The sequence below is a fragment of the Cajanus cajan genome, chromosome 2, assembly GCF_000230855.2.
Source record: "Cajanus cajan strain Asha chromosome 2, NIPB_CcT2T_4, whole genome shotgun sequence".
NCBI lineage: Eukaryota > Viridiplantae > Streptophyta > Magnoliopsida > Fabales > Fabaceae > Cajanus > Cajanus cajan.
Window position 1 is genome coordinate 55,992,909 of NC_138518.1, and position 15,674 is coordinate 56,008,582.

Genomic DNA, 15,674 nt, shown 5'->3' on the forward strand with positions numbered 1-15,674 from the left:
GACTTATTTTATAAAAAGTCAAAAAGTTTAGGAACCTATAAGTCGATCATTCCTAAATAAAACTTAAGAATGATATATATATATATATATAAATTATAATTTATGAATATTATTGATTTTATAAAACCATAAATAAATATTTTGAAAGACCAATCAAAAAATTTTCAAAAAAAAAACTGGAAACATTAATTAGTAATGTATAATCCATGCATTATACTACATTACTAGTTCCTTCTTCTTCTTTTTTTGTGCAAAACAGTGACAACAATTAAAACCTAGCTTCTAGATACTACCCGACTCCCCAGTCCGCCTAGCGGTTCAAAATTCAAATACGCTCAAATTACAAAATTCAAAAGTGAAATGTATATATTGTGTTTCACATCAAGATCAAGAGAGTCTGTTTATGTTTAGATACACATTAGATCATTTATTTTTTTTATCAAAAAAGGTTCTTTATTTTCTACAAAGAAACTCTTAAGAGTCCATATGCCAACAATCACAAGACATTAATTAATTAATTATTGTAAAATATTGTATTGTTATTATTATTAATTTAAAAATTAAAAATTACATTTATTTATTGACATTAATAGTGACATATGCGTTATCTTATCTAAATATAGCTTAATTGTAGTGACATAAGCTTCACTCTTATCTTATCAAAATATAAAATATTTTTTAAATTTTGAAATCAAAACTTTTCTAACAATTTTTTATTATCTTATTCAAAATAACAATTCTAAAAGAGAGATTTACGAGAATTCCTTGGATTATTACAGCACGCAGAAAGAAAAAGTAATCCTCTAATTAAATTAAAACTGGCTACTGGTGATACTTGGTTGCGGCAGCTTCTTGAAAATGGCCTTAAGCAGATCAACATAGAGAGGAAACTGCACCACAGCGTAGAAAGTAGCGGGCAAGCACGTAGCGATATAAATCGGGAACAGAATGTGCTTGTACTTGTCCTTGAGAACGAAGAAATGCGCAGCGCAAAACGAAACGAGCATGGAAGCAATGGAGACGAAGAGCGAGCTGAGGCCGAAAAGAAGCTTCAATGGCAGGCTCTTGCGGAAGTCCTGGGCCTGTTTCCGGGAAGTGAGGATGGCCAGGAACATGATCAGAGCCGTCACGGAGAAGCAGAGCCCGATGAGGGAGGCGATGGCGAAGGCGTCGAGCGCTGGCTGTCCCTCCAGCTCCGGCTTCCCCTTGTGGGTGCCCCCGGGCACCGAGCTCGAAGTGGCGAAAGAGACGCCGGCTATCAGCGCTGCCACCACCGAGCAGGAGTTCGACGTCTCCTTCAGCCACTCCGAACTCTCCTTCACTAGTTCTTTGTGTTCTTGCTTGAAGATTCCCCCCCCCCCCCCCCGGTTTTGCCGTCTTTGTTGGTTCTGAATATGAAGTGCTCCGGGACTAGGCTTGTCTCGTACTACATGCGAGTATTTTTAAGTAAAATAAAAATTTTAAACCCTAAACCTTAAACTTTGTTCGGATCTTCTCTTGTAATAATCTCTCTCCAGCCTCTCTTCAACAACATTAATAATCTTTAGATATATCTAATAACTCAAATTTAATTTTATAATTAATGTAACTTCTTAAATAATTTTTATAAGATTAAATTTGAGCTATTAGATATATTTAATAATTATTAATATTGTCAAAGAGAGAATATTGCAGGAGAAGATCCAAATTCAAACTTTAAACCTTAAAACTTTCACACATAGAAAAACTCTCAAAAATATTTCTAAATTAAGTCGGACCTGAAACCACTTGATATCCCACATCATTTGCATGGCAGCACCAGCAATCTGCCAACTTCTTTCACTGTTACTGGAAGTACCTGCTGCCAAGTGCAACACCGTGTTCTCCCTGCTATCCACTTTCAAAATCAAGCTACCAAACAGGTCCTTATCCAAATGATTGTTCAGCGCCTCAACAACCTTGGTTTGTCTGTTCTTCACTGCCATCAGCAACACGTTTTCGTTGTTGGAGTTCGTTTGGTGCACAACGCTGCGTATTTTGTCTTGAACTGCGAGCACGATCTCCACAATGCCATTCTTCGCGGCAGTCATAAACACAGTCTCCCTTTCGTCAACGTGGTGTGCTTCTCCCAGTTTGTGTAGTTTTATGTTCTTCATTGCCACAACAACCAAGCCTTCCTTGTCGTGGAGGGAACTTGGTACTTTGTTTTGAAGCTCCTTCACCACTTCTACTATGCCTGCTTTTGCCATGCCAACGAGTGTTGTCTCCTTTTCCTCTTTTCTTGCCGCAGATTCATCCATTCTTCTGTGTTCTTCTGGCCTTGAGCTAGATGCATCCACCACTTCAAATATATACGTATTATATAGGTAGTTATGTTTTAGGAATTATAATATATACGTATTATATAGGTAGTTATGTTTTAGGAATTATAAGGTAAATCAAATATCAATTTTCTTCTTCGCTCTATTTATTCACACCAAAATGAAGTCATACCAATGCACTCAATCAATCATTTACGTTTTGTTATCAATCACACATACATAAGTTTCTTCTTATATATAAAAAAATTGCTACCATCACACTCTTTTAAATATATACTACTTCATACATCCCATAATAAGTTCTATTAAAAGTTATTTTATATAAATCGAAAAGTTAAAAGTTAATAATAATTTTAGGAATTTAACTTTATTTGTCAAAATTATACAACACAAACTTACTTTCTAAAATATATTATAAGAAATATAAATGAAAAAAAAATCATTAATACTTTATTTTCTTCCTAAATATATGGGATCGGAGAGAATATATTGTAATGATAAAACTATTATATAGAGGAGGGTTCAAACGACACTGATGTAACTTTTATTAAGTGTTACACTACTCGATAACTTTATATTAAATGTGAATTTTGTAAATCCAACCGTTAGATTGAAAGTTCTTTACTCCTAGATCATATATACAAAATTTTATTTTAATCCAAGATGATTTGATATTTCATTCTTATAAAACAAAATTGACGTAATATATTTATTTTAAAATATACTAAAATATGAACACTTTGATTACTCTCAAGTTATTGTTCAATTTTAACAAAATTTGATATACACATATAAAGTGATATGAACTTTCAATCTAACGGTTGAATTTACAAAATTCACATTTAATAAAAAGTTATTGAGCGGTGTAACACTTAGTAAAAGTTACATCGGTATCGTTTGAACTATCCTCATATATATATATATATATATATATATATATATATATATATATATATATATATATATATATATATATATATATATATATATATATATTATCTTACGCGCGTATCCACCATCAACATAAATTAGTGTATTAATCTATCAAATTATGTTTATTGCTTACTTTGTGACTGTTGTTGTGTAATTAAGGGTTGATCCTGTTTGTTTCCTCCAACGTCAGATGTCATAAATGGTTGACCTCCACTATTTCCCATATACGATTCAGACGGTGTGTCCATAAAATTATTTGCCATATACGATTCAGGCAGTGTGTCCATAAAATTATCTAAGAGCTGACGACCCCATCTGTGCTTCTGCTTTATCTTCTTTATTGCTTTCAAGTCTTCGAAGTTGAATCAAGTATATATACATGCACGAAGCAAAACCAATTGTATGTAACTTAATTAAACCCATTATACTAAGCATCATACATATTAAGAAAATATAATGTTACACCCACTAAATTAAAATAATGATCACAAAATGTGAGATAACATATTAAGATTAATGAAATGAATGAAGAATATATATTATGGAAAGTATTGTAAAAATATTAAATAAGAATAAATTACTAGAAAAATGTCATTTTTTGTAAAAAATTTTTTAAAAAAATATTTGTATAATTTTTTTTACGAATTTTCTTGTAATAATAATTTCATAAATTTTTTTACGAATTTATTTGTAAAAAATAATTTACAAGTATTTGTTACAATTTTTTTATGACAAATAATCTACAAGAAATTTTTACAAATTTTGCTACAATTTTAATGATCATAGAATTTTTTTTTCATGGTAAAAATTTGTAGAAAATAATGTAAGAATTTTATTTTGTTTCTTGCAGATTTTCTTGCAAAAATAAATTCGTAAGTAATATTTACTAAATAGTAAAAAAATTTCGCAGGTAACTTTTCTTATGGATTTTTCTACCAATTTTAATGCCCTGGAAAAATCAAAAAAATATTTAAATTTATAAGTTTAATATTTAAAAAAAAACTTTAAGTCTCACATCGATTAAAAATAAAATAATTAAAGAGTATATAAGTTGGGGTAACACTTACCTTACAAGTTGATTTGTATGGTTGAGTGTTACGCTTATAATATACATTTTTAGAGATTAAAAGATTATGTATCAAATGTTGAAGACGTGGAAACAAATGTTTCGAATGAATTCATAAGTTGAAGAATTATTGATAGAACTTATAGTAATTTCTTTGATTTTTTTTCTTAAAAAATATTCCTGTAGAATTTCTTGCGCTTTCTTTTTTTTTGCAGGAAACTTTCTTGCGAATTTTTTTTACAGGAAATTTTCCTTTGATTTTTTTTTCAGAAAAATTTCCTGCGAATTTTTTTCTTTGATTTTTTTTTTGCAGGAAACATTCCTACGAATTTTTTTCGCTAGAAATTTTACAGAAATATTTCTTGTGAATTTTAAAATTCGCAAAAATATATTATCTATGAAGGTATTATTTGCAGATAAAATTTCGTAAAAAATTCATAGAAATAGTGTTTATTGCAGATTTTCATACAAAATTCGTAAAAAAAGTCGTATGTAATAAGGGATATTTTAGTAGTGATAATTAGAAGTGATTGAAGAGAGAACCACGTACCTGCAGTGACACCCAATCCAAAGACGCTAAGGCCTTCGAATGTTAATCGAACTGCCTTCTTTACAAACCGCGAATTACTCGGGCATACTTTTGTGGAGTAAAAATTTTATGTGCTTTCTTCCCTTCACTTTCTATATTCACTGGAATGATACATCTCAAATGATGACTAAGTGAAATATCCAGTAACAATAAAAAATAAAATCAACTTATCTTCCTACGTGCTGAATTTAAATTTAATTTAACTTCTATCAATCGATTTATAAAATTAAAATCATTTTTTTACTTATATACTCTAATCATTTCTTACCATAATAAGAAAAAGAAAAAAAAAGGCATTTAATTAAATTGATTGGAAGAACTCGTGTTGTATAAGTTAACCAAATACATAAAATAAAATAAAGTTATAGTAATATAGAAATTTAAATAGCTATGCAAGATTTCAAAAAAAAAAATAAAGGAACTAATATTTTATTATTCTCATCAATAAAAATATACATAATTTTAAACATAATTTATATAATATCATAAGATCATAAAGGGGAAATTAAAAACAAGAAGATAAGGTAGTAGATCTGACGAAATTCACTTCCATGTGTAAGTGGCAATTCTGTTATAACATTTGTAGTTATTAGGGATGGCAAATATACCCGTACTCGTGGGTAATACCCGAACCCGTCCTGACTTTGACGGGGAATACCCGGTTTGACCGGGTACAGGTACGGGTACGGGTAAAACGCGATATATTGAATCGGGTACGGGTACGGGTATGTACTTACCCGCCCCGTACCCGTACCCGTACCCGTCCCCGTTCTCATTTTTAATTTAATATTCACTTTTAATTTAATTATATTAAAAAAATTTAATATTTTTTTTTATGTATGATTATTTATTATAATGTGAGATAAAAAATAACCTAATTATAATTATAATATAATAAAAAAAAATAATTTAAAAATATTATTTTTAAAAAGAAAATAAAAAATAAAAAAATTGACGGGTACGGGTACGGGTACGGGTATACCCGATACCCGACGGGGATGGGGATGGGGATGAAAATCCATACCCGACGGGTATGGGGACGGGGATGGGGATGAGTTTTACTTGCGGGGACGGGGACGGGCATCATAAAACCCGTACCCGCCCCGCCCCGTTGCCATCCCTAGTAGTCATCAGAAAATTACCTTTGTGTTCACGGTCATCAACTTTCTCCATATAGGATTTTATTGCTTTATCAGTGTCTAGAGGTTCCACATGTATCCCTTTGACATGAAAATAAAAGAAATAATCATAGAAGTTTGTTTTTTGTGGTCGTTGACATTAATAAACTAATTGAAATAAATGTTATTTCGCTCTTCCAAAATATAACTTTAACAAGGCTGTTTTTCTGGCTTAATTATTATTTTTTATTCTATATTAGATTATGCATATGGTTTTGATTATCTAATTAAGCTTTTGGAGTTAATTAAGCGTCTTTATTTTTAAAATTACTCTCCAGTTCATTCTTTTCGATTTAAATTTTTAATATATTACTTTAAATTAAAAATTTGAGGGTTCATGATGAATTCGATATATCAAATAATTGTAAAAGTATTGAAATAACAAATTAATAGAATTTTGAAAGATTATAAGATGGTAATTTAGAGTTTGAAGAGGAGAAATTTTGAGAATATTATATATATATATATATATATATATATATATGATGAAATTTTATATTTTTTTGGGTAAATTTAAGCAATATACAATTTTATTGATTCAATTTGTACAAAATATGGGGTGAGACATAAAATTTTGTGTAGTCTAAGTAAGAGAAAATCAATAGGAGATAGATAGAGTTGCTTCATTTTTAAAATATATAGGCTAGATTAATGAATAGATTGAAGAAAAAAAACCAAACAAACTTCAATTAAAGAACCAAATCACTCACAATTTAAATTAAAAAGATAAAATTACAACAAGAAACAAAAAAAATTGTCTTAGATTTAATTTTATTTATGAAGGAATGCATTCTTACAATAATATAAACTCTAAACTATAAAGCTTTTTAGGGAATACGTAATTGAGAGGTTTTTTCTTTCTGGGGGAGACTAAAGCTTTGCTTCAGGCTTGAGCAACCCCTAAATTTAATATCACGCAGTGTTTTAAGAAAAAAGCTTATGAACTCAATCACCAAAGAACGTTAACACTTACAAGAATATAGAATATGCTTCCACCATTGGAGATTGGTTCCACTTCTGAAAGCTGAAGGCTTGTATGCAAGAACTTTGAGAGGAGTGGTCCCGTCTTTGTTTCGCGTTTGCACAAGTCCAGGGTAGCAATGAGTTATTATAATTGCCAAATCTATCAAACCACACACACCAATTATTCATGAGTAGTGTTATGCAATCAAATTTGTTTATCAGATCAAGTTCAATCATTTCACATTAATTTATAATCTTATATAATATCTAATATGTTTTTCGGTCTCTCAATTTTAAATTCTACAATTTTAATCTTTTTATTTAATAAAAATCACAATTTTAGTCTTACAACTAAATGCTTATTTGTTAACTGTTAAAATTATAATGTTAATCATGAATTTATATAAGATGGATAACATGACAATTAATATTTGATCAAATTTAGATTAAATTGTAATTCTATTTCTCTATTTATGTCACTTAATTTCATCTTATTTTACCACTTATATAAGATACAAATGAAAAATGCAGTAAAAAAATAAAATAATTTAAATATTATTAAATAATTTATTGTTATGTCAAATTATGATGAATATTATCACTAATTTATAAGATTAAAAACACAACAAAAATAATTTATAGGGATTCAAATCAAAAAAGTAACATATTGGTAGGAACAAAAAAATATTTAAATTCAAATTAAATATTAAAATAAAATAAAATACAAAAATTAAATCTTAAAATGCATTCTCTTTATCTTTGCACACTTAATGCTCTAAAGCGCTCAACACTTTACTTTTGTAAATTAGTATCATTGAAAATGAATCACATAATTATTTCTAGCTAGCATGAAACAATTAAATTTGAACCAACCTGACTTTGATGGGAAAACCTTGTTTTGGCTGCTATATATTTCTTATAGTTTTAGGTTGACATATATTTCCTCGATTAGTGGTTAGAAAATGGTTCTTAGTATCACTAGGGTGGTTTTCAACCTCTAAAATTTGGTTAATTGATGAGAAAATGGACAAATTTTAATTACTAAAAGGTGAAAACCAACTTCAAGCTATTACCTATATGAAGGTCGAGTAGAAAGCTCGAAGGATACATAACCCTCCAATCAAGCTCGAGCATATGGGTGAAGAGACAAAAGGCTAACATATATGTATTGCACGTTTAGATACAAAACTAACATTAATTATCATTTGGAAAACATAGATCTAACGAGAGGAAGAGAAAAAGAATGTGAACGCAAAGAGGGGCAGAGACAAAGACAAATAATATTTGAAGATTTAAACATTTGTTATATTTATTTTAATATTAATTTAAGATTTAAATATATATTTTTCCTTTCAAAGATGTCACTTTTTTAATTTTAATCCTTATAAACTTATTTTATTTTATTTTTTATCTATATAAATTTATTGGTGACATAACACCTTTGCTAACATGCATGATGATGTCAATTAATCATCAAGTGATAATGTGGCATGGTGACATTATTTTGTAAGGGAGGTTGACTATAGGAACAAAAAAATAAATCAATTTGGAAAGGACTTAAGCAAAAATAAATAAATAATAATTATAAAGACTAAAACCAAGAAACAAGTGTTAAATTACAAGAATGAAATATATATTTAAACACAGAAAATTGTAAAAAAAAATTGAAGTTAGTTTTGAATGACTTAAATTCAGACTATCAATTAAGAAATATCTTAATTCACACACACACAAAAAATCATTATTGCGTTATACATTGTTATTTTTAATTGTTGATATAATACATTTCATTATCTAAGTAATTTGATATTGATACATTCAACAAAAATTGAGTCTTAAAACAATTGTGCTAGAGTTTTGGATGATAACCCTCTAAATAGTTTATCAAGAAGATGAAATTGTGAAATCAACGTGAAGGTAAGGAAGACATGAAATTTGATTGGGACTACAACATCTTGGTACAAGACTCAAATCATCTATCCTCATTTCTTGTCTCACCAATGAAATTATCATGTTTGATTAGATTTGAAGAAAAATGTTACAACATTTGTATGTGAGTACGTAACGAGTATTGTTTTCATGTTTCTTTCTTCCCTCCAAGTTCACATCCATGTCTTCCATTGTTTTTTGTTTATCGATCTAATACTAGTATATATATTATAAAGTTGTACCCAAATGCTCATTTATCAACAAGATAGCTTTAATACATGTCATCTACACCACTTATACCACCCTCTACCTCACATGTTGTTTGTATAAAAAAAAGAAAGACAATAAAGGAGTTTGACATAAAATTTAATTCAAAAAAAAATCCTTCACAGAGCCTCTTGGATAGAGGTATCATATCTAAAAACATCACTCTTAACGAAGGAAAAACTAAACAAGTCATTACATCCTAGGGAACTAAAATAAGGGAACCAACAAACATGAAATCCTAACTAAAACCTTGATGTCACATCCTATAAGAGTTCAACTATATCACAAGGCATAAGGCTTAAGTCTCGTCTCATGCATTATCACTAGGATGATGACGACCCTCACGTGTAAAACACATCTAATAACAACAAACAAAAGAAAGAAAGCGAGAAACATCTCACTTTGCCTATTGGTTTGAAATATAACCTAATAACCACACATCAAAACAAAGCATATACGAACATTTATCCGCATAACATAAGAAACAATGATAACTTAAGAATAACTCAACACAAAATTCGTGAGTAATTCTGTCGAAAAGTTACCCACAAATTATAATTCTTCGGAAAATATTTCAGATAAGCAATTTACAGACGAATTATTGTCTGTTTGTAATCTATCGAAAATAAAGTGTTACCCATGAATTTTTTGGATTATCCACGAATTTTGATCATATGTAATTTCAAAAATTCTTGTAGTATTTGCTTCCACCACGAGATACTACTTCCACTTTTAAAGGTTATAGGATTATTGGCAACAACTTTAAGTGGAGTGAATCCATCTTTGTTTCATATGTCCAAAAGTTAAGGATAACAATAAGTAATTATAATTACAAAAATCAATCAAATTACACAAACAATCATTGACAAATCACAATTTAGAACCAATCATGTTGAATCATTTCACATAAATTACTTCTCTAAATATTTTTATTTTATATACATTTATTTTTAGATGGGTGCTAATATGGACCACCTATAAAGGATTTTGGATGGTTAAATTCAACTCAATCCTAGGATAATACATTCCCGTATTAGGTTTTTTTCTTTCCTCTTCCTCTTCCCCACTACAATATTCTTTGTTAGCCATTGTCAACTATAATTGCGGGTTCCCCTTCACGAAGCATGCCAACAAGCATTGCAAGCTCGTTGCTTCCAATTCCCTAACTTAGGCCCATCATTTTAAGTAATGCAACAAATCCCCTCCCTTGTTGCCAAGCTTTTGCGATGTAGAAACCCTAAATGGGACGTCTTCAACTCCAACATCCAATCTCGATGCCCTTAATTCAAGCTCCAACACTATTGCAGGGAAGAAATTCTATGTTGGATATTTTGGAATTTCTAAGTCGATTCTAGACTCGACATAGTTTCAAGTGACATAGAAAGTCCAAACTTTTTATGTTAATCAAACACCTAGCAGAGAATGTGTCTCTTCTAAATCCAGTGCCAACACCCGTCATAGTATGGGTCCCAAATGCGTTATTTAAAAGTCCTAACACCTACATTTTATGTTAGATGTGACTCAATCTGATATAAAATGTAATGTACACTCTCTAAGTTAGGCGTTTCTTAAGCCGATATAGAATGTGTTACACTTTATGTTGGTAAGCTCACATATGACAAAATGTTGAATTTTTTTTAATATGTTCATTTTTTTTTTTGTTTTTTTAACCTATAATCAAAAAATAATATTCAAGCAGATTAATATAGTATAGGTTGGCCAATATGAATCTTATAAAATATATATTATATATCAATTTAATATGTTTCTAAATTACAAGTTTTAATAACTTGTAATCTAGTTAAATAAATTCAAAATATGTTATAGGTTTATTTAAATATCCCTTATGCACATGCACACACAGACACAAACATATATATAATTCAGATTTGTTGACACCATATGTAAATGTAAAAACTTACATAAAATATTATACTTGTAATAACTTTTTGTATAGTAAAAATTTAATTGAATTATGTGATATTCTATTAAAGATTATATATATCAAATTTTACTTGATACAAAAATTATTTAGTAATTCATCACATAACTTTATGTTAACATACAATATGATATTTAAAATATATGTAAATATCCTTTTTTGGATATTATATCTAGAAAAGTTTAAATCATTGAAAATTTAGGTACATGATCTTTAATATAGTATTATATAATTCAATGGTTAGATCGATTAAATTTGCATTATATAAAAAATTATTAAAGGTATAACACATTGTGTAAGGTTTTAGACTTACATTTGGTATCAATATATATGAGACTCATAGATGTGTGTGTTATCTAGATATGAGTCGAAACCCATATTTGAAATCAACCTTCAAAAGCTCTAAGCTTAGTGGCTTTAAAGAAACACAAATAACCATATGAGTACTCAAATAGTACATAGTAAATGAATTGCAAAATAACAACTATAGGAACATCCAAACAGTACATACCAAAACAACCCCATTCAGCACCATTTAGAGCCCCAAAACAACCCGAAACAAATTTTCACATTTTGTCAAATAGGCTATAACCTTTTACAAACATAAACCATAACATTGTACAATAGCTATGTCCCAAACAAATTAAACAACACCAAACAAATAGAAAAAATAACATCAAACACTATTGCCAAATAACCTAAATTGAGCGATAAAAAAATGAAAATCAAAAATTGAGAAAAAAAAATGGACCTGGGAGAATGTTGCAATAAAGCACGAAGCATGAAAGTGGTGGAGATTAGCTTACCAAAGCTCCCCGAGGTCGATGGAGATGGTGGGTTGCACAAAAATTGAGTCCAAGATGGTGGAATCAAGGGTAGCGATTTTTGGAATATGAAGGTCACATAATAAGAATGAAGAGTGTGACCTCTATTAAGTGATTTTAGTTTTATATACAAGACTTTGTATGTTAGTTTTAGCGACATCTGACATAAAATCCTCTTTTTATGTCAACTCTTGTTAAAACTAATATAATAAGGTTAACTAATATTACCAAATGGTCAACACAAACAACATGCTATGTAATGTGTATTTACATCCAACACAAGGTGCTTTTGTTGTTGGTTAAAAGTACATCAAACATAGAATAATTTGTAAAAATTACAAAATTTTTACTACAGCAAATTCTATGTCGAATGGATTAGAACCAACATAGAGACTGTCGTAACAACAAAATTTTTCACTAGTGCAAACCCACAATTATACCCAAACATTCCTTACTTACATAATCGAATATGGGTCGGGATCCATCGTTAGGCTTCTTAATCGCCGATAATCTCAATTTCTTAGGAAAAACCATCCCTAATTTTCTTGTGGATTGCAACAAAGACTCCCTCCCCTCATGGATGACACTCAAGAGATTCTCCTACTACTTAACTTCCTATCACTTCAACTACTCGTTGCAAAACAATGACCTCGTTTTAGAAATTGGTTTCAACGAAGAAGTCAAAATCAATAAATATATGTATACTTAATAAAAGTTACACCGGTATTATTATAACTTATATATATATATATATATATATAGAGAGAGAGAGAGAGATGAGAGATCTACTTATTCTACTCAATAAGTCTTGTTCTACATCAAATTTCAATGATATCTAATCATTAAATTAAAGGTTCTTAATCTGTATATCAATTCTAGCTACAAATTTTTAACTAATTTAAAATTTATTTAATATTTTATTTCATAAATTCAAATCGACAAATAATCCTAAAAATATTTCATACATATTTAAATTTATATAACAAAATATCATAAGATTTTTAAATATTTTAAAAAATTGTATGTGTGTGTATAAAGAGAAATTCTAGCAATACACTCAAACAAACTTATTTTAACATACTCACTCTTATTAGTTAAAATTTATGGACATTTACAAAAAAGGAGATAGTCAATAAATTGAATTGAAACTCACTAAATTTATTATTTTTTTAATAAATTTCAACTAATTAAAAAGAATATATTTAAAAGAGTGTATAAAATAATGTATTGTTATCATTTCTCATATAAAAGGAAGGGATTGTGCATGCATGTGTGATAAAAAGGATGAACATGGAATTAAAAGGTTGCTTACCCAATAATTCTCCCTGGATGGCAGCATGAAGGATGGTATCCCCATCATTGTTCGTAAGTGCAACATCCAAATCTTTGGAAACATGATAGAGGTACACAAAGGTGTTTGTTTGGCATGTGAGAACAGCCCCAAACAAAGGTGTTTCACCCTTCTTGTTCTGAACCTTAATCAAATCCCTCCTTTCGCCAGATTCCCCTATGATGCACTTACACATACCAATGAACCCTCTTGAAGCTGCAAGGTGCAAAGGAGTGTCCCCTCTCTCATTGGTTGATCTCAATGCACTATCATCTCTCAACACTGCCCTCCCTTCATGCTCTATGATTGCACCAACAAGAGTGTTCACATGTTCCATTCTCCCATCATTCACTGCCACGTGTAGTGCAGTGCCACTGCTTTCGTTGATCTTTATCTTGTGGAAATCACTGTCTCTATCATACGCCGGAACAACGTCATCCCATCTCCCTTCCAATACGCAACCTCGGAACGATGAAAAAGCCAGGTTGTCAACTTCCGTTCCTTCAGTTATTGTTGGTGATTCAGGAGAAACAACGGATTAATTCGTGTGAGAATTAATGGAATCATATAATACCCACATGGATACAAATATCATAAACCAGCCATAACCGGCCACAAAAACATTAACTATTAATTTACATTAGAGATTATAAAGATTTTTACGATGAGAATGGATCCATGTTGTCAAGTTCAGTTACTTCAATATCTGTTGATTTTATGAAAAACAAAGAATCCGTGGATGCAAATTATTTACGTTACATTAAAGTCAGGAAATTATATATAGGATGAAAGAGATTTTGATAAAATAAGTCAATTTTGTAAGATTTAATTAAACTCATTTTTATCATCTAAGATGATAATAAAACAATTTGATTCTCACTAGCCTTGATGGTGAGGCACTAGTTGCGATCATTTTACACGCACTAAGATTAATAATATTGAACATAATGAGGTGTATTAAGAAAAACTCACAAGTTCTAAATCAACTAAAAATAAAATAAAAATATATATATAAATAGAGGATAATGTCCATTTTACAAGCTAGTTTTATAGGAATGAGTTAAACTCGAAACTACTTTCTATAAATTTTTTAGTATTCATGCATTAAACCCAATAGTGCTCAGCATGAAAAATGCAAGTCTATAATCTATCCTATATCATTGAAAAAAATTATTTTCTATTTGTTCATGCACTAAACTTAATAATGCGATAGGGTATATTAAAAAAATTTCACAAGTCTTACATCAACTTATAAATAAAATAAATAAAGAATATATAAGTGAGAAACATCCATCATCTTATACAAATTAGTTTTACAGGGGTGAGTTAAACCTCAAACCCACCTAATAAGAATTTTTCAACAAAATTTAATAGCAATTATACAGTAACGTGAGTACAAAGGAGATCGAATTTGGAAATATTAGAAAAATAGCTTATAAATGTTCTGCACCTAAATTCCATTTTGGACTCACCATATGGATTCATTTTTCAAAGTTGAAACGACGAATTAACTCTAAGAAGGATGATGATGGTAACGTGAAATGGGAGACTGCAGGTTGCTGGTGCTAATACTGGGCAACGCAAGCTTTCCTTTTATACTAGAAACAAATTCCAAATTGCAAGATAATATCTTTTATAGTTTTTAATTTTTTATATCACTGTTTATTGAATAATTGAGTCATATCGGACTGCATAAATTTCTAGTTTCCCATTATAATAAACTTAAACATGAAATCTATTTTCTAGTTATATATGTTCTTAGTTTCTTCTAATATACGTTAACTCTATATAAATATAATGTATTTATACATTAGAAGATAAGAAAACAGAGTTATTTTTATATTTAAACCTCAAAAGTGTCACAAGTCAATAGTCATCATAGATCGACTTAGTTAAAATTGAAATAATAAGGGAATTTTTCTCACACGATAATCACATGCATATGAATTCCATGCTGAGTAAAATACAAAGCTTAAGAAAAGTAAAGGGTACATTGTCTCTTTATCCTTTTTCTTTTGGAATTAACCAAAGATAAGGCTTGGTATCTACTATCTACCCCGCTTTATTTTGCTCCTTGTCATATTTCAGTTTTTTTTCTTCTTGAAAGTGCACTATATTGAAGTAATGTTCTGATTCTTGTGGGTAGGACGAAGAGTTTTTACTTTAAGCTGTAGAGGAGAAAAGAAAAGTTAATTACAATATTATTCCTCAAATCAACAAAGAATTGTGCTTCACTTCAGAAAGAATACTCAAGTGCAGGTTTATATGATACACTAATTTCACATTGCTTAGTTGCGTTGTTTTTTTTGGGAGGCACTTGTTTACGTATTTTCTACGATAAATGAACTTTTAG

General features: G+C 29.6%; 2 protein-coding genes across 2 annotated transcripts; both read right to left on the reverse strand.

Annotated features, from left to right (window-relative positions):
• Nucleotides 1–812: 812 nt before the first annotated feature.
• LOC145949191 (uncharacterized) lies at nucleotides 813–3,496 on the reverse strand. Its single transcript, XM_083069764.1, has 3 exons — nucleotides 3,367–3,496; nucleotides 1,718–2,320; nucleotides 813–1,426 (listed from the first exon to the last, which is right to left on the reverse strand). The coding sequence occupies exons 1-3, from the start codon at nucleotides 3,494–3,496 to the stop codon at nucleotides 813–815; spliced, it is 1,347 nt and encodes a 448-aa protein (XP_082925890.1).
• On the reverse strand, nucleotides 1,349–15,097 carry LOC114916280 (uncharacterized). The gene is made up of 8 exons (XM_029272626.2): nucleotides 14,794–15,097; nucleotides 13,304–13,822; nucleotides 7,040–7,189; nucleotides 6,031–6,108; nucleotides 4,850–4,989; nucleotides 3,367–3,585; nucleotides 1,758–2,320; nucleotides 1,349–1,426 (listed from the first exon to the last, which is right to left on the reverse strand). The coding sequence occupies exons 1-5, from the start codon at nucleotides 14,804–14,806 to the stop codon at nucleotides 4,910–4,912; spliced, it is 840 nt and encodes a 279-aa protein (XP_029128459.2). The 5' UTR covers nucleotides 14,807–15,097; the 3' UTR covers nucleotides 1,349–1,426; nucleotides 1,758–2,320; nucleotides 3,367–3,585; nucleotides 4,850–4,909.
• Nucleotides 15,098–15,674: the final 577 nt, after the last annotated feature.